The 26,681-nt window shown below is 49.9% G+C and overlaps 1 protein-coding gene across 1 annotated transcript; it reads right to left on the bottom strand.

The window, feature by feature from the left end:
• Positions 1–15,244: 15,244 nt before the first annotated feature.
• TUBB2B (tubulin beta 2B class IIb) lies at positions 15,245–18,370 on the bottom strand. The gene is made up of 4 exons (XM_081247052.1): positions 18,217–18,370; positions 17,366–17,474; positions 16,953–17,063; positions 15,245–16,608 (listed from the first exon to the last, which is right to left on the bottom strand). Exons 1-4 carry the CDS (start codon positions 18,271–18,273, stop codon positions 15,548–15,550), a joined length of 1,338 nt encoding a protein of 445 aa, XP_081103178.1. The 5' UTR covers positions 18,274–18,370; the 3' UTR covers positions 15,245–15,547.
• Positions 18,371–26,681: the final 8,311 nt, after the last annotated feature.

The following is a 26,681-nucleotide window of genomic DNA, read 5'->3' as shown; positions in this document are numbered from 1 at the left end:
AGGTCTGAATAGAACAAAAAGATGGAGGAAGGAGAATTTGCTCTGTCTGCCCGACTGTTGAGCTGGGACATCAGTCTTCTGTCCTCAGCCTGGGGCCTATACCATCGACTGTCAGGATTCTCAGGCCTTTGGGCTCAGACTGGAACCACACCACCAGCTCTCCTGCACCTCCAGCTTGCAGATGGCGGGTGGTGGGACTTCCCTGGCCCGCAATTCCTTATTCTGTTGGCTCTTCTCTGGAGAACCCTGACTAATACACCTGTTGTCTAAACAATGTCTCTTTGGTTCTCCTGGCTCTCTCCCAGCTACATATGCTCCTCCCAGTGAAACATGGAAGCTTTCTGAAGCTCTCTTGCAATGTTCTGGGGCCCAGCAAGGCTCCCGGGGGGTCTTGGGACCTTCCAAGTCTGGACATGCATCTGCAATTTCTCCTCTCCTGCCGCCACAGCAAACTGGTAGGAGGAAATGTGTTGGGCTTTGCCATTTCCCAGGATCCAAGATAGAAGCTGGTATTCCGATTTCTGGCTTGAGAAGCTACCTAGGAGTTTATCAGCGAAGATGCTTTTGGCTGCAAGAAACAGAAGGTCCAACTGAAAGTAGCTTTCATCTTAAGAAACTTATTACCTTGTGAAACAAGAATATTAGAGAAGAAGTTCTCAAAGTGTGATCTAGTGACCCCCTGGGGGTCCCTAAAACCCTTTCAGGGCATCTGCATGGTCAAAATCATCCATTCCAAGTGCAAGATAGACCAATAGATTTTAATGTAATAGAGCAGAAGTCAGCAGTCATTTACAAAAAGTTTATTACAAAAAAGGTGCTATAAGTTAAGTTTTATTGGCACACAGCCACACTTATTTGTTTATGTTTCTTGATGCTTTTCACAGAGGGTAATGCAAATGGCAAAGTTTCATTCTTTTTCATGGCTGAGTAGTATTCCATTGTGTGTGTGTGTGCCTGTGCACACGCGCACATTCATCTTTATGAATATGTGCGCACACATTCATCTTTATCCATTCATCTATTGATGGATACTTAGGTTGCTTCCATTTCTTGGCAATTGTAGATAATGCTGCTGTGAACATTGGGGTGCATGTATCTTTTCAAATTAGAGTTTTTGTTTTTCAGATCTATACCCAGGAGTGGAATTGCTCAGTCAAATGGTTGTTCTATTTTTAGTTTTTTGTGAAACCTCATACTGTTTCCACAGTGACTGCACCAATTTACATTCCCACCAACAATGTACAAGCGTTCCCTTTTCCCCACATCTTTGCCAACATTTGTTATTTGTGTTCTTTCTGATGATAGCCATTCTGACACCATGAGACATCATCAGTGGGAGGTGATATCTCATTGTGGTTTTGATTTGCATTTCCCTGATGATTAATGATATTGAGCATCTTTTCATGGTCTGTTGGCCATCTGAATGTCCTTTTTGGAAAAATGTCTGTTCCGGTCTTCTGCCCATTTTTTAATCGAGTTGTTTCTTTTGATGTTAAGTTGTATGAGCTGTTTATATATGTTGGATATTAACCCTTTATTAGTCATATCATTTGCAAATGTTTTCTCCCATTCAGTAGGTTGTCTTTTCATTTTGTCTGTGATTTCCTTTCATGTGCAAAAGCTTTTAAGTTTAATTAGGTCCCATTTGTTTATTTTTGTGTTTATTTTCTTCCCTTTAGGAGACAGATCCAAAAACATATTGCTGTTATGTATATCAGAGTGTTCTGCCTGTGTATTCTACTAGGAGTTTTATGATTTCTGATCTTATATCTAGGTCTTTAATCCATCTTGAGCTTATTTTTGTCTGTGGTGTTAGAGAATGTTCTAATTTCATTCTTTTACATACAGCTGTCCAGTTTTCCCAGCACCACGTATTGAAGAGGCTGTCTTTTCTCCATTGTATATTCTTGCCTCCTTTTTTGTAGACTAATTGACCATAAGTATGTGGGTTTACTTCTGGGCTCTCTATCCTGTTCCATTGATCTATGTGTCTGTTTTTGTGCCAGTACCATACTGTTTTGATTACTGAAGCTTTGTAGTGTAGTCTGAAGTCGGGGAGCATGATTCTTCCAGCTTCATTCTTTCTCAAGATTGTTTTGGCTCTTTGGGGTCTTTTGTGTTTCCATGTGTGTGGTTTTTGAATGGGTGTGGAGGTTGTGAGTGGAGGGTTTCAAGAGAAGAGCAAGCAAATAAAATATTTTCCAAAACCCTTTTCTCATAAAAAGAAAGAAGTGATTTTTAGCAATTCAGGGGCATAAGAGTGAAATGGTTACAAAGCTGCCAAAATCAGTAAATATTAGCTGCTCCAAACATTTGGTGAAGCAAGACAGAACTAGTTTTAGAAGCTGCGGAGCATCTGAATTCCCTTTTCATCTCATTATATCCAAATCTGAGGGGTTTCCAGGGGGAAGCAGAGCTAAGGCCCTGGCCAGCTCTCTTTCTGTACATGTGACGGGCTGCCGGTCCTGTCCCCACCTCTGCCTGCTTGGTGTCGGTCAGGACAGGTTTATGGATGCTGTCCCAACAGCTGGGCTGTGAAAGGTCACCTCCCTGGATGACGCACAGGCCCCTGGAGCATTTCCAGTTCTCAGCAGTCTCTAGCCTGGGCAGGGCAACCAGGGTGAAGGGCCTGGAAGCAGGTCACATCCACAGGCACCTCCACAGGCCGGAGTCCCTGCCAGGTGGCAGAACGCTTACACCAAAATGCAGGTCAGCAAAAAGGTGTGGATGCCGAATGACTGAGACATCTTCCCACACTCGGTAGCCCAGCCTCTCTCACGTGGAGGCACTCAGTAAATGTCTGTGCAGTGAGTGGTCAGTGAGGAAAGGGAAGAAAAGCATCCTTTTGAATGGGCTTTGTGGGCTGGCAGCAAAATGGGTAGACTGACCCCTTCAAGCAGGTGAGGTGTGGAAGTGTGACGCGGGTGTTAGAGACTCTGCCAACCCCTTGTCTTATCTTGTTTTTAATATGCTAATGCTGCAAGGAAAACATTTATTCTGGGATCTCTGCAGCTAGAACTCCACACCCACCGACATCATCCAGGGGCCCTGCTCCTCCCTGGCTGGTGGGGGCAGCAGTGTGTCCCTGGGCGCAGGTTAGAAATGTAGGACTTCGGGCCCCGCCCCAGACGGACTGAGTCAGAACCTGCATTTTAACGAGATCCCCAGGGCCGAGCCGGCAGGTTAAAGTTTGAGGAGCCCCTGGGGACGCAGACACTCTTGCCCCTGTGATGAGTCGTCAGGAGAGCCTGGGAGACCCCGCTGCTCAGGACACACGTGGGGTCACATTAACAGAAATCTGAGGTTTTCTCCCCGGACCCCAGCGATTTCGTATGGCTCAGCGTCACACGTGGGGAGTGTCCAGGGTGTTTCCACGCTCCCCTCCTCGCCCAGTGCGTGGTGTCCCCACCGCCTGCCCGCTGACCTGGGTACCAGCCGTGCCTCCTGAGAGATGGCCAGGGCTTCCAGGGCGCCGTGTTCAGGAGGTGACGGTTCTCCACCACCTTGAATGTTACCAGCAACGGCAGTGACCGCTGATAGTAATATCAAGTGCCGCCGCATACCAGGCGCTGTTCTAGGGGCCGCGTCTGTATCCGACCCACGGGGCAGGCATAACAACCGTTCCTATTTCGTAGGCGCAGAAACGAAAGCCCGGAGGCATTAAGTACTTGCCCAGTTCCCGCAGCTTGTAAGTGGAATGACACCTGCTTGCATCTGGGCCCTGGCGGCAGAGCTGCCTGACGCTCTTGACAGCCCAAGACTGCTGGTCACTTCCTGCTGGGCACACACGCTAAGGCTCCGAGGAGCCAGAGACACGGTGAACCGCCTAAAAGTGGGTGAAGAAAGCGAGGACATGAAAAGAAGCTGGTCACCCACGCCGCTGTGGGCAGACATGTTCCCAGGAACCGAGGGGCCCCCCTGAGTCCCACAGTCTGCAGTGTGATCAGGCCCAAGTCTGGCCCGTGTCCCTGGGACACATAGACCTCGCTGAAGGACAGAACTATCACAGACAATCAGCTGTGAGCGAGGACAGCTGGACAGGACGGGAGATGTGGGCAGGGGTGGGGGAGGAGTGCCAGGCCAGGGCCTGAGACCTGCCGGAGAGAGGCCCCCGAAGGCTTTGCCCAAGAAGCCCCCAAGGGGAGGTGCCGTCACCTCAGTGGTCTGGGGGTAACTGAGGGGACAGAACAGAACCGCTGGGGCGAGGGTGAGAGAGAGAGGAGACCCGTCCCAGGTCCACGGCGGCCCGAATGACCGCGTCTGTCTGGTTGGCGACCATCTCAGAGGGCGTCAAAGTCAGGAAAGGGAGGTGGGAGGGAGCCCATGTGGGAGACGGTCGCGTTAGGACGAGACTCTCGGAGTTTGGAAGTCCTTTGCTTCCAAGCCCTAGAATTTCTGATTTCCTCCAGGAACTTTCTAACCTCATCGTACGAACTTTATCTGGCAAAGGGAACTCCTCACCTGGATGAGGAGTCGGGGTGTCGCTGAACCCCTAGAGGCCAGGAGCAGCGCTGGCCCTGCAGTGACCTGCTCAAGGCCTGGCCATGAGCTAAGGCAGCCGGTGGAGGGACGGCCGGGGGCTGCCGACCCCTTGTCTCCCAGACTCCCATCTTCTTCCTCCCCTCCTCTTTTGGTCGAAAGCTTTGGGCGGTGCTTGCCCTCAGCGGGCTCCCCTCCTGGATGCTGTTGCTGGGGCTGACACAGGGGAAGGCCTTGCTTACACCATTTCTCTCCCGCCTCCTGGCCTCAGGGGTTGCTTCTGAGCTCCTGGATCTCTAGGAAGGCATTGCACATGGAGATGCTGCTGGTTCCCAAGCATAACCACATCTTCTGCGTCTCCTTAAAATCTCTCACTTCACCTTTGCATAATTGAATACCAGATTCAACACTAAAAAACCCAAAAACAACCAAAGAAATTCACTCTTATGAATAGAAGCAAGACATGCACATTGGTGCCGTGTAATGAAGATCTGCCCACAAAGACTGCTCTGGGTGGAAGCTGGGCGGATGGCAGCCTGCCCTCATCCTGTGCCAGCACTCACATCCACCCACTGGCTTTTTCTGAGAAATATCCAAACAAAGGGGTACGATTGTGTGAAATGCCAGCCAAGGAGCCAGCCTGTGGGCCTCCCCGGGGTGAGGGGAGGGGCTGGGCTGGGGAGGCTCATCACGGGTCAGGAATGCAGGTGGACTCAATGCAGGACTCCTTTCTGCCGAAGGACTGAAAGCTACAGTCTGGGGTGTCTGCCACCAAGAGCAGGAGACAGCATTTACGCCAAGCACAGCCACCCTGCTTCCCAGACACCTGTCAGGATTGCTGGGGGAAGAGGAAAACAGATCAAAGCCGAGGGAGGCCAGGCTCACGGTGATGGTGAGAAGCGCGCAGCTCTGTGAAGGAAACGGCACTAATTATACAGCCACATTCTCTATAATAACAGCTTGGCTGTTTCAAGAGCTATCGTTTAAACCAGCCCGTTGTCTCCTCCAAGAGCCCTGATTCTCATTAATATGTGAGTCACATTAGACCTTCCAGTTTGGGGGTTGTAAATGTTGCTTTTCTATGGAAATTGGCCTGATTTCAAACCAATGAGGGTGCGCTGATGCCTTCTCCGTGTTTCCATGGCATCTTTACAGCAGCTACCACGGCCTGGTTGCACTTAGTTGTGCTTCTATTTGTCTCCCCAGTGGCTTGGAAACTCCTTGAAGGCTGGAGTGTGTTTATTCCTATCTGTATCCTTAGCCCAGTGTCACACACGGGGCAGGTGCCCAAAGATTATTTGTCAAAGTAAATGGATGATGAAATAGAAGCGTGACGATCGAAAGCGAGACTTCAGAAATGACTGGATCCCAGGGTCCTTGGAAGACGACGGCGGGGTCACAGCTTTGAGTCTCCCTCAACTATCTTCTGTCACTGCCCCCATCAAAAACAGGCCAAGAAACTGACCCTAATCAAACTAAAAAATCAAATCTCCCTTTCAGAACTAGCCTTATAGTAAGAAAAGCTGCTGGAAGCAGAGTCCATAATATGGAAGATGGGATTAACAGCATCAAAGGAAAGAAAAGATCCTGGTAAAAATGAGGGAGGGAGACTGATTGAAGCAGATCTCAGAAAGTAAGCTGGTCAAAAAAAAAAAAAAAAAAAATCACTTTCTGAAAACAACACAAGGGGGAGCAATAGAGCCATGCAGCTCTTAAAACTATCCTGGCTTTTCTCTTACGCCTAAAACTACAGGAAAACCCATTTCGCTTTAAAAAGGGCAACAGAGAAAAATCGTGCTCAAATCTCATACAAAATTATTAATAAAAGCAAGGAGAATTATAAGCAGAATAATGTCTCTACAGATAAGTATGCCAAAAACACAACAGATTCAAATGGATGAAAGCTGTAACCTAAAATTTCAAATTATCTAAAAAAGAAAAAAATCAAGCAAAGGATAACAGATATGAAAGAAAAATGCATTAAAGTTACAAAAACTCTGAAATGAGATTCTTTGGGGAAAAATTTCTAAATAGGTGAAAGAAGTGAGAAAGAAAGTAAAAAGAAAAATCATAAATGAAGTCCAAACTAAAAGGAATACAAGAGCAAATACACAGGACATACTGCCGTAAGAGAATTAGTAGTTGGAAGGGGAAAAAAAAAACATCATTTTAATCAAAAGGAAATGAAGAGAGGAATTCTACTTTCAGCCAAGATGGGGCAACAGGAATTGGATTACTCTCCTGACTGAAACAACTAAAAACCTGGGCAAAATATATGAAACAATGGTTCTCAAGATGTTGGACACCAGGCAATCAATGACTGGCCACTGAGGAAAGGGAGATGAAGTTAGCATGTGATTGCCCCAGCTCACGGTTTGGAGGCAGCTTCCAGGCTGCAGTGGGGACGGGGGGAGGTGGAACCCAAACAGGGTTCGGTGGTCTCAGTGAGTTGAGGACCGAGACATCAGAATTCAGAGGGCCAAGTCAGGCAGGGGCACAAGGCAGAAAACAGAAGAGGAAGGAGCGTCACAGAGAGGGCTCTGGGGGTCTGCAGAGAGGGCCTCTCGTGTCTTTGGCTGAGAACAAACGTGCATGTGCAAGGTCGGAAACTACTGCTCAAGAACGGGAAAAACTGCTGGAAAGCAGTAGACAAAACAGTTCCTAGAACTCATGCAGGGCTGGGAATGATGTGTGTTTCTATTAGCTAGACTGGAAACACATCATCATGCGTGGGCATTGCTGTAATAGTGGGGTTAAATTATCCCTGGATCAAAGACTACTTTGGATTTACCCTAGTAAAGCTTAGAAGCATGTTTCCAAAGGACCCATTTGACTCCAAGTAACGTAACCGTGTGCCAGAACAAAGTCCCATAACATTTAAAAGACTATAACAAAATCCAGCAGTCAACAACATGAAACTCACAATGTCTGGCATCCAATCAAAACATACAAAGAAGTGGGAAAATATGGCCCATAACCCCGAGAAGGATCAGTTATAGCAATAGATCTGGAAATGACAAAGATGATGAAATGACAGACAAGGACCATAATGCAGTTAGTGTATTATATGCTCCATACACTCAAGAAAGTAGAGGAAAACATGAACACGAAGAGGAGAGAAATGGAAAATTTTTAGAAGACACAAATAGAACTCCTAGAAACTAAATATATAATATCTGAGATGAAAAATATTTGTATGAGATTAACAGCAGAGAACAGTGACTTGAAGGTACAGCAGTCAAAACTTGAAGCACAGAGAAAAGACTGAACAAAACATGAGCAGATTATCAGTACAGTGTGAAGCCATGTCAAGAAGTCTAACATGGGGCTTCCCCGGTGGCGCAGTGGTTAAGAATCCTCCTGCCAATGCAGGGGACACGGGTTCGAGCCCTGGTCCGGGAAGATCCCACACGCCGCGGAGCCACTAAGCCCGTGCGCCACAACGACTGAGCCTGCGCTCCAGAGCCCGCGAGCCACAACTACTGAGCCCACACGCCACAACTACTGGAGCCCGCACGCCTAGAGCCCATGCTCCACAACAAGAGAAGCCACTGCAATGAGAAGCCCACGCACTGCAACAAAGAGTAGCCCCTGCTCGCCGCAACTAGAGAAAGCCCGTGCGCAGCAATGGAGAGCCAACACAGCCAAAAATAAAATAAATAAAATAAATAATTTTTTTAAAAAGTCTAAAATGCATGCAGTTGGAATCTCAGAATAAAGTAGGGGGATGGAAAAATATTTGAAGAAATTATGGTAGAAAATTTTATGAATTCGATGAAACTATAAGCTCACAGATTCAGGAAGCTCAAGAAACCCCAAGGAGAATAAAAAAGAGGAAAGCACCCCAGAGCACATCACCTTAAAACTGCTGGAAATTAGTGATTATCTTGAGATCATCTTAAAAGCAGCTAGACAGAAAAATAAAACATTATATACAGGGAAACAAGGTTGATAATTATTGGTGATGTCTCATCTTATACAGCACAAGTTAGGAGACCATAGAATTATGTCTTTAAAGTGCTGACAGAAAACAAGTTGTCCACCTAGAATTCTATATCCAGTGAAAATATCTTTGAAAAATGAGGCAAAATACCTTTTTCAGCCAAACAAAAGCCAAGAGATTCATGTCCAGCAGGTCTGCACTACAAGAAACGTAAAGGAAGTTTTTCAGGCAGAACGAGATGTGATCCACCCACAAAGATGAAGTGACCTGAATTGGTAAATGTTGTGGATAAATCTGTTTTTCTTAGTTTTTAATCTCTTAAAACTATATATAACATCACACACTTTGGAGTCAGAAAACCTGGGATTTATACACAGGTCCTCCAGTTAGAGCTGAATGCTTTGGGGGCAAGTCACTTAACCCGAGTTCTATCAGGAAGAGTCAGTTCCCTAAGGAAGGATGAGACTGCCAGGCGCATGGCCCGTCCTCGCTCACCTCACAGGACAGGTAGTCCAGGCTAGTCAACCAGCATTGCTTTTCTCTGACCACATGACCGATCCAGGGATGGGCACACAACATCTGTCTGGCCAGTCTGGGTTCTTTTCTCTTAGTCTCTAGGAATAGGGGGAATGAACCTAAAGTAGCCACCAGGTGGGGAGACCCTGCCTCAGCATGAAGCCCAACAGAAAACCGCAGAGCCAGGAGAGCAGCAGAGAAGGACACGTTCTGAGAACTTGCTTAGAGGCCCCGGATGCAGCCATGAGACAGCCAGAAGGGTCTGCCCCGGACTTTCAAATTATGTGAGCCAACAATCTCCCAAACTTACCCCTTTTGTAAGTAAATTTTGAATTGATTTTGGACACAATGAAAAGCACCTAAACTGTACAGCATCTCTGAGTGGATGAAATGAGACAAATATGTAACCTACACGTTCAATAAATCCTGCATGTCATCACTTCCTTATCACTACACGTAGCTAATGCCCTTTAACCCTCCGTACAAGTAGGGTAAGGACTCTGTTTTATAAAGGAATTTACAGAGGTGAAGTGACTCATTAAGATCCCGGAGTTAATAAATGACGTGACTGAGAGCTGTGTCTCCTCTACACTGTGGTCTCCACAGTAACATTCCTGGCACGCGGTCGGCACTTGGTAAATGTTGGTTCCCTGCCCATTTCCTGTAAACGAGACCCTAAAATCATGCCTGTCCGCCCAGAGATCTAAAAGAAAGGAGAAGCTGAACAGTTGCTTGTCTTGATTCTGGCTCATTGCGGTATAGTTAGCTCTTCAGAGCATTATCTTGGAAGGATCTGACCTTCTCAAGGCTTGAACCTTCCTGTCTTAGCCTCCGAAGGCTCATCCCTCTCAGCTGTCCCCCCGAGGTCTCCGCTGCGTCTGGAAGTGGCTGTCCCACAGATTCCCCGCCCCGGCTGGCCCTCCAGCACACTGACTTGCATTGTTCCCTGGCATGTACCAGCGTCCTCCTGGGCAGGCTGTCCCCGTGACCCAGGTGGCCCCCAGCCGCTCACGCCCCGTGTATGGCCTGTACCCTCTCCTCCCACGCAATTCACCAAAGTCGCCTTGGTTCATTCTCCTCAGTGACCAGGTGTGCAGGTCACACTGAACACATTCATGAAAAAACATCCTACTGCTTTGGCCAAACAAACGTTCACGCACTACAGATCATTGAAAGGAATTTCCCTAGAAGCCATGGGTATGTGCTGTCATCAGTTGACTAAAAGGAAGGTCCTGAAGTGAGACGAGTAAACATTTCAATCCAGGAATTTGGATCAAGAACCTTCTTTAATTCAGTCTTCAGCTCCCTGTTTTAGAAAATGGGAACTCTTGTCATGAAACACTTTGCAAACTCATGTCTGCAGAGAGCCCTGCAGCAGGAACTAAGAGATCAGGGTTAATGTCACTCCTTAGCCCCCTCTCTGATTATGGGAGAAACTTCTGGTTACCCATCCAGTGTCCATTCTCCACTTCTTCCTTCCTAAAAGGACCTCTGAGTTGGTGGCGGGGCAGGGGGATAATGTGTGCTCATCTAAACGGCTACTTCTCTCTGCACCCCCGGCAAAAATAAACGTGGCTGGTGAAATGCAGGCAGAGGCCATGGAGGGGGCTCCTGGCACGAGTCTTTAAAGTGGCTTACTCAGCCAGAAGGTGCCTCTTTACCCTCCTCCTTCCACCTTCTTGCCAAGAACCCAGACACCATGACCAGAGCTGCAGCAGCCATCCTGCAGCCCAAGGAGAACTCGAGGTTGAAAGCCAGTGGCAGCAATGAGTAGAGCATAAGGAGGATATTGTAGAGCTAAGGGCCTGGACTGGGTGTCTCTAGACTGTTTTAAGTTAGAGGGAAAAAATAACTCTAAGCCACTGTTGCTAGGAGCTGAACGTCAGCCTCAACTGGACAGAGTGACCTGAGGACATTGCTTACTTGGAGGCTTAGTTTCCTAATTTATAAGCTGATGGAGTCATGTGCCATCTCTACAGTTCCCTCTGTTTCTAAGACTCTGTACAGATGCACAAGTACGAAAACCCTAAGGCTCATCGGATCTCTATTCCACCTTGGCCTCCTGGGCAAACGGGAAGGCATCCACATCCCTAGGTGGAGTCACAAGGACTATAAATTTATACCACGTGACCCAGCAGTTCCACTCCTGGATATATACCCAGGAGAAATGAAAACACACATACACAAAAAAAAGTGTGCATGAATGTTCATAGCAGTATTATTCTTTTTTTGTTTGTTTTGTTTTGTTTTTTTGCGGTACGCGGGCCTCTGTTGCGGAGCACAGGCTCCAGACGCGCAGGCTCAGTGGCCATGGCTCACGGGCCCAGCCGCTCCGCGGCATGTGGGATCTTCCCGAACCGGGCACGAACCCATGTCCCCTGCATTGGCAGGCGGACTCTCAACCACTGTGCCACCAGGGAAGCCCTAGTATTATTCTTAATAGCTAAAAAGTGGAAGCAACCTAAATGTCCATCAGTTGACGGATGGATAAACAGAAGGTGGCATATGCGCACAGTGGAATATTATTCATCTGTAAAATGTCATGAAGTACTGACACCTGCTACAACAGGGATGACCCTTGAAAACATGCTAAATTTAAAAAGCCAGACACAAAAGACCACATGTTGTGTGATTCCGTGTATTTGAAATGTCCAGAAAAGACAAGTTTGTAGAGACAGATTCGTGGCTGCCAGGGGTTGGAGGGAGAGGGGAACAGGGAGGGACGGCACGTGGGTGTGGGTGATGAAAATGTTCCAGAATCACACAGTGGTGATACTTGCACAACTCTGTGAATATACTAAAACCCACTGACTTGTACTCTTTTAAATGGTGAATTTTGTGTCCTGTGAACCATATCTCAGTTAATAGAAAAATAAGAAATGACTGTGCAGCATTTTGAGTGAAATAGACTGCACCAAACTAAGCTTCTCTGGGTACGTGTCGGCAATCATGCCTTAAGCACGGAGGGTCAGGGAAGGAGGGGAAAACGCCTCTAAGAAGCACAGGTGTGAGTGAGTCTGTTTTCAAGTAAATGGCTCAACTTTGAGCCATTTCGAAAAGCATGACCTTGCAAGAGAATTTCTCTTATACCCTGGAAATAAATCAGCATTGTAATAGTTGTCAAGTAGTGTTGTGTAGTACGCAAGTCACAACTAAAATGGGGGTGTGTGGGGCTTCCCTGGTGGCGCAGTGGTTGAGAGTCCGCCTGCCGATGCAGGGTACACGGGTTCGTGCCCCGGTCCGGGAGGATCCCACATACCGTGGAGTGGCTGGGCCCATGAGCCATGGCCGCTGAGCCTGCGGGTCCGGAGCCTGTGCTCCGCAACGGGAGAGGCCACAGCAGTGAGAGGCCCGCGTACCGCAAATTAAAAAAAAAAAAAAATGGGGGTGTGTAAAAGGTGGTACTCCAAGGAATATTCATGAACTTCCCACTCATTTTCACAATAAGTACCCCCGATGGAGTATTCTTCTTGCAACCATAATTGCAGTAGGACATATGTGTGGTGTTTTAGAATCAGGAGATTCAGCGTTGCCTGACACTGACCCCGTCGGAGACAAAACACTCGACCCTGTGCCCAGACCATGTGGGAAGGTTGAGTGTGAACCCAGGGACACCTTTGGGTTTTTCCTTGAAGCCAGGACACTTCCCTTTCCCTCGTTCACGATCCTCGTGTGGCCTTGTAAACAACAGGACCTGGGAGGTGCGGCTATAGAGAAAAAAACAGAGTCCAAAATCTGATTTGTACAGAAAGTTCTGTGAAATGAGACAAAATTCTCTGACCCTCCGTCTCCTTCCTTACAAAATAAGGAAGTCCAACTAGATGACCTCTTCAGGTTACTTTTAGCTCAAATTTCTATTAATCTAACACACTGTTGGTGATGAAGTGGGAGCTCAGCTTAGGGCTGAGGCAGAGGTGCAGGCAAATCGGGCACGTCGGGGTTCCCGTTCCTTCTCAGACGCCTGGGGGGACTCCAGCTCACCCCGCTAACCCCAGCCTCAGAATCCGGCATCACATCCCAGTGGGTCTTGTAATTCGGGTACCATGCCTGACCAGAAGTGAATGTCCTCCTGGTGGCACCTCAGGGAGGGCCGGAAGAATTCCTTTGTAGAAATGGTGTCGAAAACACACACCGTCACCATCGCCCCCACTACTAAATCCCCATCCCACTGTGCTAACGTGACAAACGAAAGTAACAGTTTCAAAAAGTATCTCGTAATTCAGCTGTTATTCTGTGCATTTTCCTACTTTTGCAGTGTTTTCCTAAGTGTGCATTTCAAGTCACTTTATATAAATGGGCTTTTAAAGCTTCGCCCTGGAGCGTCTGCTCGATGGGTCGGTCTGGCACCCCTGTTCCAGTCATGCAGAAGCGAGCCCTGGCAGCGTGCGTGTGTGTGTGCCGACAGGCTGGCAGGCTGGCCTGCTGGGTGCCTCCTGTCCGCTCTTTTCTCACAAGGTGGAGAGAGAAGCAGGACACTTACAGGATGCCAAGAGGCACCTGGCAGGACTCCCTCTCGTCTCCAAAGTTACCCATCATGTGTCTGACAGGTTGTGGGAAGGCATAGCCAAGGGCGGATCCAGGGGGCCCTGGCAGCTGCCCCAAGTGATCAGAGCTCTTCAAACCAATGTTCCCCTTCAGCGAGGTTGTTGGCAGCTTTACACTAGCTCAGCAGGAAATGCACCTGCCTGTTCATTGTTAAATGTAGAATATGAAAGCAGAATCCACTGGTTCCTGACCCGTTTGACCCTCCCCATCGCTGGGTTTAGTTTTTATGATGTATAATATTCAGAAGGTGAAGTGCTGCTCATTGCCACTTGGGGGGCATTTGGTAGAATGAGCTTATTTTCACACTATTTAGAATGACACTGCTCACACTTTTTCTTTGAAACTGTTCACCTCTTCACCCCTCATCTTCCTCCTCCTCTTCCTCCTTCTTTTTCTTCTTCTTCAAAAAAACACTTAAGTAGGAATAGAACCAAGTAGAATGAAATGAACACAGGGTCAGATTTAAAGTAATATTTTCTCTAATTTTGAATTTGTCTAAAAATTAGAGAAAAATCATAAACCTACAGTTTCCTTGGTGTTTTTTTCTTCCTAGAGGGGTACGTAAATATGTTTTGCACATTTGTTTATTACTTACACTCCTCTTCCCAGAATGAGAAACTGACTGGCCCGGATTAAGGCAGAACATTGGCACATTTTGACAAAGTATAACTGATCGCACAGAAGCATTTGACTTTACTAAAAGTCACTTGTTAAAATCCCACAGCTTCTTTGGTGATTGAGTTCAAGTCTAGAGGCAGGCTTGGGTTCAAATCCCAAATTTCAAAGCTGCATGGTAGGAACACAATAAACTGAAAATTATAGTGGCTTACCTATTAAAAGTAAAATTCTCCAATAATCCACAATTTATAATTTCATATAAATTCAAAGGTAGTTAATGTGCAAATAGTTTGTAATGTAGTATAAACATAATTGCTGGGAGAAAGTTTGCTTGAGAATTTTAGTCTATTAACAACTTATAAATCTATGGCGATTCCTAAGTACAGGGGATTTCATTAACTTAAAATGTCACAGTATCATATACCCTTTGACAGAATATTCCACTTAGAGAACTTCACACAATGACATATGCACAAACTTATTCACTGTGGCACTGTAAGATAAAAGTATAAGCAACCTACATGTCCATTGGTAGGGAACTGGTTAAATAAAATATGGCACAGCTACATAATGGATACTATGTATCCATTTAAAGGAGGCGGCCGCTCTGTATTTTAAAGATACACTGTTTAGTGAAAAAAGGCAGCAGAACAGTATTGGTATCATAACCTGTGAAGAAAGAAAAAGGGAATAGTCTAAATAGGTTTCAAGACTCATGGAATATTTCTGCAAGGACGCAAGAAAGATAACAATATAAGAAGAATGCCTGCCCTCCGGGGAAGAAAATGCATCAAGAGACACAGGAGGAAGAGAGGCTTTCTTTCCACTCTCTATGCTTTAGAATTCTGTGCAGTGCGCATGTAGTAACTATCCAAAAAAAAATTTTTTTTTGTAGAGGAAATAAAGGTATAGTAGGGTTTCTCCATGAGAATAGTTAGTGTGCTTTCAAGCAGGCATCTCTCAACTCGTAGCGTATTTACTTGAAGGCATCTTAAAATGCGGATTGCTCTCCCCTCTTAAATCGGGTAAGATTGTGGTTGGTTCAGTTTTACCACACTGAACAGTAAATTCATGTGAGATTTTACCCATCCCTTCGCTTTTCTGAAAGAAGGATTCAGTATAATGTTCTGAAAGTGACATTTAAATTGATAATAAAGAGGAGACAGAAAAGAGGACACCATTAGGACACAAACGTTTATGTGATTTTAGACATTACAACAGTAGTTCAGAAAGATCTCAGATGTTACATAGATGTCATCAATATTACAAAGAGAGGAAAAAAAAAAAAAAAAAGGGACGGGCAACAGTGAAGAGCACCAGCGAACCAGCGCCCGGCCGCAGTGACCCCGGTCCCTGCTTCTCTCCTTCCGCGAGCCCCCCTCCCCCTCGTTCTCCTCCCGGCCTCCGGCCACGCAGCCTCCGGCCACGTCCAGCCGCGCTCGGGGCTCAGGCCTCGTCCTCGCCCTCCTCCTCCTCGAACTCGCCCTGCTCGTCGGCTGTGGCGTCCTGGTACTGCTGGTACTCGGACACCAGGTCGTTCATGTTGCTCTCGGCCTCCGTGAACTCCATCTCGTCCATGCCCTCGCCCGTGTACCAGTGCAGGAAGGCCTTGCGCCGGAACATGGCCGTGAACTGCTCCGAGATGCGCTTGAACAGCTCCTGGATGGCCGTGCTGTTCCCGATGAAGGTGGCCGACATCTTGAGCCCGCGGGGCGGGATGTCGCACACGGCCGTCTTCACGTTGTTGGGGATCCACTCCACGAAGTAGCTGCTGTTCTTGTTCTGCACGTTGAGCATCTGCTCGTCCACCTCCTTCATGGACATGCGGCCCCGGAAGATGGCGGCCACGGTCAGGTAGCGGCCGTGGCGCGGGTCGCAGGCGGCCATCATGTTCTTGGAGTCGAACATCTGCTGCGTGAGCTCGGGCACCGTCAGCGCGCGGTACTGCTGGCTGCCCCGGCTGGTGAGCGGCGCGAAGCCGGGCATGAAGAAGTGCAGGCGCGGGAAGGGCACCATGTTCACGGCCAGCTTGCGCAGGTCAGCGTTGAGCTGGCCCGGGAAGCGCAGGCACGTGGTGACCCCGCTCATGGTGGCCGACACCAGGTGGTTGAGGTCCCCGTAGGTGGGCGTGGTCAGCTTCAGGGTGCGGAAGCAGATGTCGTACAGCGCCTCGTTGTCGATGCAGTAGGTCTCATCCGTGTTCTCCACCAGCTGGTGCACGGACAGCGTGGCGTTGTAGGGCTCCACCACCGTGTCCGACACCTTGGGCGAGGGCATCACGCTGAAGGTGTTCATGATGCGGTCGGGGTACTCCTCGCGGATCTTGCTGATGAGGAGGGTGCCCATCCCGGACCCGGTGCCGCCCCCCAGCGAGTGGGTCAGCTGGAAGCCCTGCAGACAGTCACAGCTTTCTGACTCCTTCCGGACCACGTCCAGGACCGAGTCCACCAGCTCCGCGCCCTCCGTGTAGTGGCCCTTGGCCCAGTTGTTGCCGGCACCACTCTGGCCTGCCGGAGGGAAAGAGTCTTCATAAGTCCCTGATGACCACCTTCAATTCCTTTTCCCCTAAACCCTTTAACAGAGCTCAGGGAGTCGGTGTTCCGAGAAGATTATTTCAGGTTGTCGTTAAAATGGCCAGACGTTAAAGAAACTAGTTGGTCGTGGACATAATTATAAATAAGGAGGGTTAGGGACCTGGCTATTAGAGGTTGAACGGCATTTTGTTTTAGGTTATATTGAGACAAAATCAACACACAAGTCTATACGTTCTTTAAGGCGGTCACACCGCTCCACCCTGAGCTGTCCAGCGTAAAATGAGCCTCCCAGGCCATCAGCCATGGCAGTCACTCACCAAACACGAAGTTGTCGGGCCTGAAGATCTGGCCGAAGGGTCCAGACCTGACCGAGTCCATGGTGCCCGGCTCCAGATCCACCAGGATGGCCCGAGGCACATATTTGTTACCTGCGGGGACAGAGCAGGACTCAGACCTGCAGGCAGAGAGCTCGGGAGAGGAGGGCCTGGTACCAGCTTCCTTTTTGCAGGCGCTGCTTGTTTCCCCCAAACAAAGAAGGACAGAGGATGACAGGATTCTCAAAGGGGCGCCCGCTGGAAAACCTCAGGGAAAGATGGGAATCCTAAATCCGCTAGTCCACCCTCCCCTGGGAATCCTAAATCCGCTAGTCCACCCTCCCCTGGGGCCACACTCCTGGGGTCAATCCCCGGGGGAGAGGGGAAGGGGTAAAGGAAGGGGTAAAGGCAATCACCAGTGGCTTCATTGTAGTACACGTTGATTCTCTCCAGCTGCAGGTCACTGTCTCCATGGTAACTGCCGGTGGGGTCGATCCCATGCTCATCGCTGATGACCTCCCAAAACTGAGACACACAAAAAGCTTGCATTTAGCTACGCCCCACCCCTCAGAGAGGCTGAGACTCACAGTGAAAAGCCCCGATCTCAGTTCCGATAACCCAACCTCTAGGAGCTTTAGGGCAGCGGGACCTGCACAGCCGCAGGGCTTGCATTTTGCAAGGTCACGGAACTGAAACTGGGCGTTTCCCGGGCGAACAGCTGCTCGCGGCAGGAGGCGGGGGTCTGGCGGGGCGGGGCGGACGCGCAGGGACCCCAGCGGCGCCTAGGGGGCGGGCAGGGGAACAGGGACCGGTGGGGGCTGAAGGAGGGGGGTTTTAGGTTCAAAGCACGTCCAGAGACCTCAGGAAGATCGCTCTCCGCCCCTCCCCCCGCAGCTCGACTCGGGTTCGAGCGCGTCAAATTGATTCTCCTGGCGTCGGGGCCCCGCCCGCAAAGCCGCGCACACAGCCTGGCGGACACACCCCCGCGCTCTCCAGGCCCGCGTGCCGGGCTAGAAGAGCCGGGAGGAAAGGGAGGCCGAGGGACCGGGATTCCAAACGAGTTACAGCAGAAAGTTGAGAGGTTCCTCCCCATGGCCCCCGAAAGCTGCCTCGGGCCCACGTCCCGCTCTGCGGCCCAAAGCGCCGGGAAGGTCCGCGCTTGGCGAGCCGCGGGCCTGCCCAGGACCACGCTCGCGCCCGCAACCCCGAAGGGCGCTAGGCCGGCGTCCCCGGCCCCACCCCGGCCCCTCCCGGGCGCCGCGCCCACCTTGGCGCCGATCTGGTTGCCGCACTGGCCCGCCTGGATGTGCACGATCTCACGCATGGTGCCGGCTCGCTTCTTCTGGCCCCGGTCGGCGTCTGGTCAGTCTGTCCGTCCGCCTACACACCCACTGCGGGGTCACCGGGAACGCGCTCGGGAACCAGCCGGCTGAGAGCGTCCGCCCAGCGGGCTCGGCCTTTTATGCGAGGAGGGTGGGGCGGCCCGCGCAGGCCGCGCCCCCAGCCTGAGCCCCCCCCCCCCAGTCCCCTTCGGGCTAGAGCTCTCCAGGCCCCGCTGACGTAATGCTCCGGGCCCCAGGGACCGTCCAAGGGGCTGGACCACCGGCCCGCGGCCAATCAGCACAGGCTTGCGGACCGGGCGAGGCATGGGGGCTGCGGGGGGTAGGATGGGGGCGTGCGCATTGTCTAGGATGAGGGGGGAGATGTGGAAAAGCTGGGCCCTGCGACTGCGGGGTGGGTGGAGGAACCGAGGGCTGAGGGCAGCGACGCGAGGGCGACCAGGGTGGCAGGCCGGGTGCCTGGGGGGAGAGCTGGCACTGAACGGGTGGGAGCCAGGGGACTGGAGCCCGTGGAGAGGGTGTCAGGTGCGCCGGAAAGGAGAGCGCTGTGCTCCGGGTGCTGGCAGGTGTCAGGGGTGGCGGGGTGGCGCAGGTTTCGCTACCAGCGAGGATTGCGGCCCTCCTCCGCCCAGGGCCGGAGACCCCTAAGCCACTCTCCCTGGTGAGACCACTGCCCCTTTCCCCAGCCCTTAGAGGCCAACGGCTGTCCTGCGGCCGAACCTCGGTCGCACAGAGTCTTGGGAGAGGACAGGCTGCCCCAGGAGAAAGTCCTGTGTGATCAGTTTGTTGGGGTCTGAAGGCGGTGACCTTGGACACCTAAGGCCCAAGAGCCCCAGGGTGCCCTCCGCCCCGCCCCCCAGCATCCGCGCGTCCTCTCTTTTGTCTCTGCCAAGGGCCCCTTCTCTGTGGCGGCAGCATCCAGGCGTGGGGCGACCTCCGCGCCTCCTCCGCCCTGCGTGACCCTCTCCAAGAGTCCACAGCTCCCCGGCTGGTACCCAGGACCCCTCCACCCCGCGGGTCGGCTTTTGTTCCTTGGGAGTGGATGGGGTGGGTGTGGCCGAGCGCGCGGGGTGGACTGTCCAGCGGTCAGAAGAGGGTGGGGTTCGGGGGCGGGGCTGCGGCAGAACAAAGAGCTGGAAAATGCGTGGGCTACCCTCCCAGAGCTGAGCATTTTAAAAGCACTGGGTTCAGTCCATCTATTGTCCAGAAAGGGGTTGGGTTCCAAGGGAGGTCATCGCCCGCCCCACCGCTAACATTCTCGTCATCCATCAGGCGCCGGACCCCGAGGCGGCCCCGAGGTCCCCAACCTTCTTGCTGCTGCTGCGGGTGAGGGACACGCCTGAAAACTGCAGCAGCGCGAGGTAGAGGTCACCCGAGACCCCGAGGCGCTTTCCGCGCGCGTGCGCAGACTCGTAGTCCAGACACTCCTTCAAACCCCCAGTTTCTACAGAGTCCAAGAAGGAGCTGATCTCTTTGTTAGTTTTCGTGTGTGTGTGTGTGTGTGTGTGTGTGTGTGTGTGTGTGAGAGAGAGAGAGAGAGAGAGAGAGAGAGAGAGAGAGAGAGCGAGCGCGAGAGAGCGAGAGAGCGAGAGAGAGAGAGAGAGAGAGAGAGAGAGAGAAGAGCGCGCGCTGGAACCTGGCTCCCGCAATTCTGTGGGTGAAGCTACCCCTCCTCCACCCTGACCCTTGACGGGTCTTCTGCGAGGTGACGTGACCCCTTTTCATCCTCAGGCGAGAGGGCCCGAATGACCCGGGTTCCCGCGGCGGAGCGCAGCCCGCAGCTGTTGAGTGAGACCCTCCCAGAAGTATCAGCAAGCTGTCATCGCCTCCCTTCCCGCTGGGGTTGGAAGGGGGGCTTTCAACCCAATTCCTGCGCACAAAGAGAGACAGAGAGAACAAAAGCCCAGCCGCCCCCAAACACCCCTTGTGCCCGACTGCAGCTCGGGGCAGAGGTCCCCAGACGCGGCGGCCGGAGCCAGGGTTGGGAGGGGTCGGGCGGGGGGGCAGAGGGGCGGAAGGTCGGCCCACATGCCCGCTTGCGGGGCTCCAGCGCCTGACCCCGAGTTACTAACCCAGCTCCCACAGACGCAGAAGCGTCCAGGGCGAGTGATGCCCGGGGTCACACAGCAAGTTAAAGACAGGACTCAGGCCGGAATCCCGCTTCCCGGCTCCCAGCCCTGGGCAAGGGGACCGCGTCCAGGCAGAACGGGTTGTGCCTGGTGTCAGCACCCGGACCTGGGGGTGGCGGCTCGGGTGGGACCGAGCCGCGCGGGAAGGACCCAAGCGAGGGCTGCACACACGCTGCTGGCGTGGACGTGCGCCGAGCGGCTAGAGCCCCGCCCGGGCGCTGAGCGCAGCGCTCCCCGGGGATGAGCTCCTCGCCTGGCACCTTGAGCCCCATCAGCTCCCGCACCTAACGGTCTATTTCTCAGCTCCCGTTTCACCGCCAGATTTCCGCGGAGGGCCCGGCGTGGAAACGCGTGTTCAAGGTTAGGTGGATAAAAGGACCCTTTCCTCCAGGGTTTCTTTTTGGGAAGGGGCTTAGAATAAGGCGAGGGTGGAACTCATCCTTCCGAAAGCCTGGATGCCCTTGAGGACTCAGCCCTTTGGGCTCAAGGCCTGCCTTCATTTCATACCATTCGCCGGTACTGTCCCGCATCCCCGCCTCTACCGAGCGGGCATTCTCGTTAACCGTTCCACGGGCCCTCCCCAACTTGGAAGTATGATACTGCGCATTTGAATTTTCACAAGGAGCTGGTTTTGCGTCGGAAGGATGTGTTGATGACAGCCAAGGCTTTCCCTGAAGGTTTCCGTTTATCTGCCAACCCTTATCACCCTTATTCTAAGTAGCTGTCGGAGAAGAGCCTGGTGAAGGGCTTTCAAAGAGAAAAACGAATCGCTCTCGGCTGGGTCCTCCAGCATCCAAGCATTTCTTTTTGTCTGTGTATTACACACAATTCCTCTCCATCTCGGTCACTGCACATCAGACATGAAGGCGTCAGAACAGTATATTTCATCATCACTTACATGCTATTAACTTTAATGATGCACTAACATTTTGAAGTTTTCCCTTCCTGAGACCATTGTAGAAATTACACATGTAAAATAAAATTCGACCTTTATTTTATGAATAGCATTGTGTGGCTGAGGTGAGTGAGATACCCCCGTAAGCTATCAAAATCCTATTTGCTCTCACACTTTTCAGAGTATTTTCAAGGGCACATTCTCAAGTGATTTTGCATTTATCTTTTAACGTGGCCACAGAGTTCTGTTAATTAATTGAAGTCTGATAGAAAGGGGACATTACATAGCTCAGTTGGTAGTAAATTTTCAAAGCGTTGTTTTCTTAAAGCAAGATATATGTTTTTACACACGCTGAAATTGCAAGGCTCGTAGCTTTCGGATTTTCCCACTGCCTGCTTGCATTCACCACTTAATACACAGCTCACAGGCCCGGTAGCCTGCCAGCAGACTCTGCAGCCGAGATGCACGCGGTTTCCTAGGCAACCGACACTTAGCCAATGAATGAAGAGGAATCGAAAGAAAGAGACTGCAAATCCATCATTATTTCCTTTTTTACTCGTCCCAGTGCTCTCCGGCTAGAAATATTGGAAAGCTACCAACCCTAACATTTATGCAAAGGAGTCAAATGCCCAGAGAACTGGGCCTAGGAAGGGGTCCAGCCCTGTCTTGTGACTGCGGGGAGGGGGTAGTGGAAAGGGTTCACAGGACTCGCCGAGACATGTGCTTTCTCAGCTTTGTCACTCCCCCTGTTGATGTCCCACTGTCCCCCGTTTCCTCCCAGGCCTTCCCTCCCCCCGTAAGAAGCCAGCAGCTCCCGGCAGAGCTGCCCCGGGGGCTCTTTAATCAAAGGGCTGCCTGGGTGGGAGCCTCAAGCCCTTGTCCTTCCGCAGTCGTGGGGCTCTATGGGGACCAGAAGGCCCAGGTAACAAAAGACGAAGATGAGCAGAGAAAATTCCGAGGCCGTGAATGCAGGGTGTGCGGCGACATTTACTTTTGTTCCGCCGTGAGGCTGGCTGTTTTCCCACGGCCGGTGACTGAATCTGGGTTAAAATGGCCTCAGTCCAGGCTGAGAGCGCTGAGCTTTCACCGAAGAGCTTTTCCTTCTTTGTCCTACAGATCGGCAGAGGGGGTCGGACCCCGGCTTTCCCGGGCACAGCTTCCCTTTTATAAGCGGCCTCCCCCACACACACACACTATCACGGATTTGTAAGATTCTTGGGCTGGGGGAGGGCGGGCCAGAGGATGCGGGCTCTGTGACTCCTAGGTGAATGGGCATCTCGTGACACGGAGTCAGACTGGGCGGAAAATAGAAGCAGAGTAGAAACCACCCTTGAATGGGAACATTTTAGCATACTAAGATGGACAGGTGCAGCCCGTGAAATCAACAAACGTAGAAATAAACTCCTTATGAAACGAATGCTACACACAGAAGGTATGAGGGGAGCCCTTTTAAGTTTCAGCACAGATCGCTGTAGTATTGATGTGACTGCGGGGCTGCCGCCCCCCGACCCCCCAGTAGAAACCAGTCCACCGGCCACTGGTGCTCATGGAGATCCAGGCAGCTCACCATTTGCCCCAGACCTTTGCTTGCCACTTAAGTAGAATTAAAATGTGTATTCAGATAGACAGATGCACACAAATACATAGAGTAACACCCTCGGCCTCTTGGATTTAGATGTCTGGTCACCATTAACGATGTCTTCACTGCAGAAACAGGTCACCTTCTGAGCAGGAACTCTTGGCTTGACGTGTCCAGCCTCCTTTTTAGTGGCCACCACATAGTCATGGTACATTTTCAAGAAAATAATGCATTAAGAGCACCTCTGGGAGAATTCTCTACCTCTTTCAAAATAACCACTAGAGAGGAAACGTATCAAAAGATTTGGTTTCTCACATATCTGCGGAAGAATTGAAAGCAGAATTTCGAAGAGATATTTGTACACCCCTGTCCACAGCAGCGCTAGTCACAATAGCCCACGGTGGAAGTAGCCCTAAGTGTTCAGCAATAGATGAATGTACAAAAAAAAAAAAAAAATGTGGTCTACACATACATGGAGTACTCTTCAGCCCTAAAAAAGGAAGGAAATTCTGACACCTGGTACAACATGGATGAACCCTGAAGATATTACGCTCAGTGAAATAAGCTAGTTATGAAAAGACAAATACTGTATAATTTCATGTATACAAGGTACCTAGAGTAGTCAGATTCATAGAGACAGAGAGTAGGAGGGTGGGTGCCAGGGGGGAGGGGAATGGGGAGTAAGTGTTTAATAGGGACAGAGTTTCAGTTTTGCAAGATGAAAAGTGCTCCGGAGAGGACGGTGGTGGTGATTGCACGACAGTGTGAATGGACTTAATGCCACTAAACTGTGTGTGTAAAAATGGTTGAGATGGCAAATTCTATGTTTATGTGCGTTTTACCACAATTAAAAATAAAAATAAAGAATTAGTTCCTCACTATCTATGAAATATCTAGTGGCACCTTTTTTGTCTTGATGCTAATATGGTGCCCCACGTTTCTCAGTGATTGATAGACAGATACATAGATAGATACATAGATGATAGATACATAGATAGACACTAGGTAGATATTTTAAAAACCAGTATCAATTTCATCATTCATTGCTCCTCCTTTTGCCCCAAAAGTGAGGTCAGAGGCATCTCAGTACCATTGGCCCCGGGCTCTCCTTGTTCATTCGTCTCCACGGACTCCCCGTGGTCCACAGTCTTAGCGCAGAGTTCAGGCTGCTCCAGCCCTGGGTAATCTGCCATCCCAGGGTCACCTGCACCCTCTGCCTCTATAGTACATCCCAGGAGACTTGGGCCTGCCTGCCCATCTCCTTTCAGGACGTGTTCTCTCTGCCGCTGAGTCTCTGCTCATTGCTGTGCCATAGACCTGGAGTCACCCTCTCCTCTTCTGCATCCGGTGACATTTCAATTGTTCTTCATGCTGCAGCTCAACTATCTGTGATTCGTCCCCCTGTTGCCAGGATCAACGAACTGATGATGCCCTGCTCCGCCAGAGGCTTCTTCACATGGTTAATGCCAGTTTTGCATTTGTTACATTAAAGCAGTGATCACTGGGCTTTTTCATCGCACACCTCCACCCATTAAAAAAAGAGTTGAGAATGAATATTGCCCAATACTGTATATGTATATTTATTTATCCATAAATCGTATATATTTATTTATTGTAAACATTTATTTATTTAGTTTTGGCTGTGTTGGGTCTTTGTTGCTGCACGCGGGCTTTTCTCTAGTTGCAGTCACCAGGGGCTACTCTTCGTTGCAGTGATTGCGGTGGCTTCTCTTGTTGCAGAGCATGGGCTCTAGGCGCGTGGGCTCAGTACTTGTGGCACGCGGGCTCTAGAGTGCTGGCTCAGTAGTTGTGGCACATGGACTTAGCTGCTCTGCGGCATGTGGGATCTTCCCGGACCAGGGCTCAGACCCGTGTCCCCTGCATTGGCAGGAGGATTCTTAACCACTGTGCCACCAGGGAAGTCCCCTATACTTATTTTTATAAGCCGGTATCTCAAGGTACCATATACTTAGTATGAGTTGTATCGTGAGTGATATCAGAAGTTAATCAATATTTCAAATACACTTTTGTATAACTTTTAATTTTATTTTGGCAAACATCTTGCCAGACTGGAGCTCCTCATGGTTTTCTTACCAAGAGCCCGTGGAAGGAGCAGAATGCCAGCTCTGCCATCTTATTTTTTTATATGTTTTCATCACTAATATCATCTTCACTTTGCAGTTTCTTTGCCGCAGTGTTTTAAGCCCCTCCCTTGCCCAGTTGTGGGGGTCTCAGGGGAACAAAATCTAGGTAACGTGTTAGTAAACGCATCGTTGTTTCCTCCTTTCCGGGGAATGATTCACACCAGGTAACCACAGGACACAGCATCCCGTGGGGCACCAGCATCATTGGGAACATTAACTGTTTAAAGTATCGTTTCTGTAGTTTTATGGGACAGAAGTATACACGGGAGTTCTCCCAGTTCCTCCGCATGCTGCCAATGCTGCTCCTGCCTCTCCCACCTCAAGATCTCTGCGTGAGGTTAGAGTTCGCTCCATCGAGGCCTCTGTTTCCTGCTGGTTTTTGACCTCTTGATGGCAGGAGCCATGTCTTATTAGCCTTTATATCTCCCCCATGATCTGAAACTAAGTGCAGGCAAGCAGTAAATATTCCTCCAGTAAATGAAATACCCCGAATATATGGCAACCAGGGAACCCAGCTATTTCCAACCCACACAGAAGCAGGTTAGAGACAGAAAAAAGACCAAGTCATTTATAAAGGTGGGAAAAAAAATCACAGTTGTCCAGACTTTTCTAAAACAATATTCAGTACTAGAAGATGATAGAACAATTCCTATAAAATTTTCAAGGAAAGTGTGCCCAAGTATTTGTACGTCCAGTTACATTGCCTTTTAATTTTAAAGGTAACAAATAAACATTTTTGAACATAGAAGAACTGAGGAAATGTAGTTTCTGTGAGTCATTTTGGAAAGAAAAAAAAAAGGATCCAGAGAATGTAGAAATAGAAATAAATCTTAGAAAAGTTGGCTGTTTGAAAGCACGTGACCTAAGAGGTAATGGTATCTCTGAATATAGTCCAGAAACAGATACAGAAGCCCTTCAGTCGAGGAGTTCTGTGGAAATGCTTTTCCAAGATGCTGGTAGTGACCCTGGCCAAGGACCTGAGGCTGCCGGATCATCATCAAGTTCCCTGTAAATTGGACTTATTACCTCCTTACGGGGAATTGGTTGTTTGCCAGTTTATTCTGGAAGCTTCTCTGCTACAAAGAGTAGAAGATTTCAAGTGATGCAACAACAGATACACAGACATTTAAAAATGTCCCATGAAAACATAAAATTCTCAACACATTGTAAGAGTTGAGAGAGAAGATCAAATCAACAAAGGTATCTCTTGAAGAACTCAGGATGCAAAATAAGAGTCTGTCTGAGGAGGTGAGTGTGGGCTTAGAGACATGCCGGGGCCTTGAAGAAAGGAACCAGATAGCAGTAGAAAATTCGCTTCTTATTTTGATGACTAAGGATAAATGCCATGGAAAGAAACAGGACGAGCTATTGGGAAAGTCAAAATTCTATGGAAATAACAGTTTTTATAAGGAATTCTGTAAAACTCACAGAGGCCCACCCCCCAAAATGCTGTAATGAAGCTAAATTAGTAAAGATTAAGTCTGCGGTCCACCAGGCTTACAAAGAAAATGACTAAATTTCAGAGCAGCGTGGAGCAGCGATGGAGGAATGAGAAATGCTCTGAGCTCAGTGAACTAATAAAATTACTGGAAACTCTTAGAAAGATGTGTGAGGACGCTCGCTTGCAGAGAAAAGGAAACTGAAG

Source organism: Mesoplodon bidens (assembly GCF_964165515.1).
Source record: "Mesoplodon bidens genome assembly, chromosome: 10".
NCBI classification, from domain to species: Eukaryota; Metazoa; Chordata; class Mammalia; order Artiodactyla; family Ziphiidae; genus Mesoplodon; species Mesoplodon bidens.
This window is presented reverse-complemented; position numbering and strand designations above follow the sequence as displayed.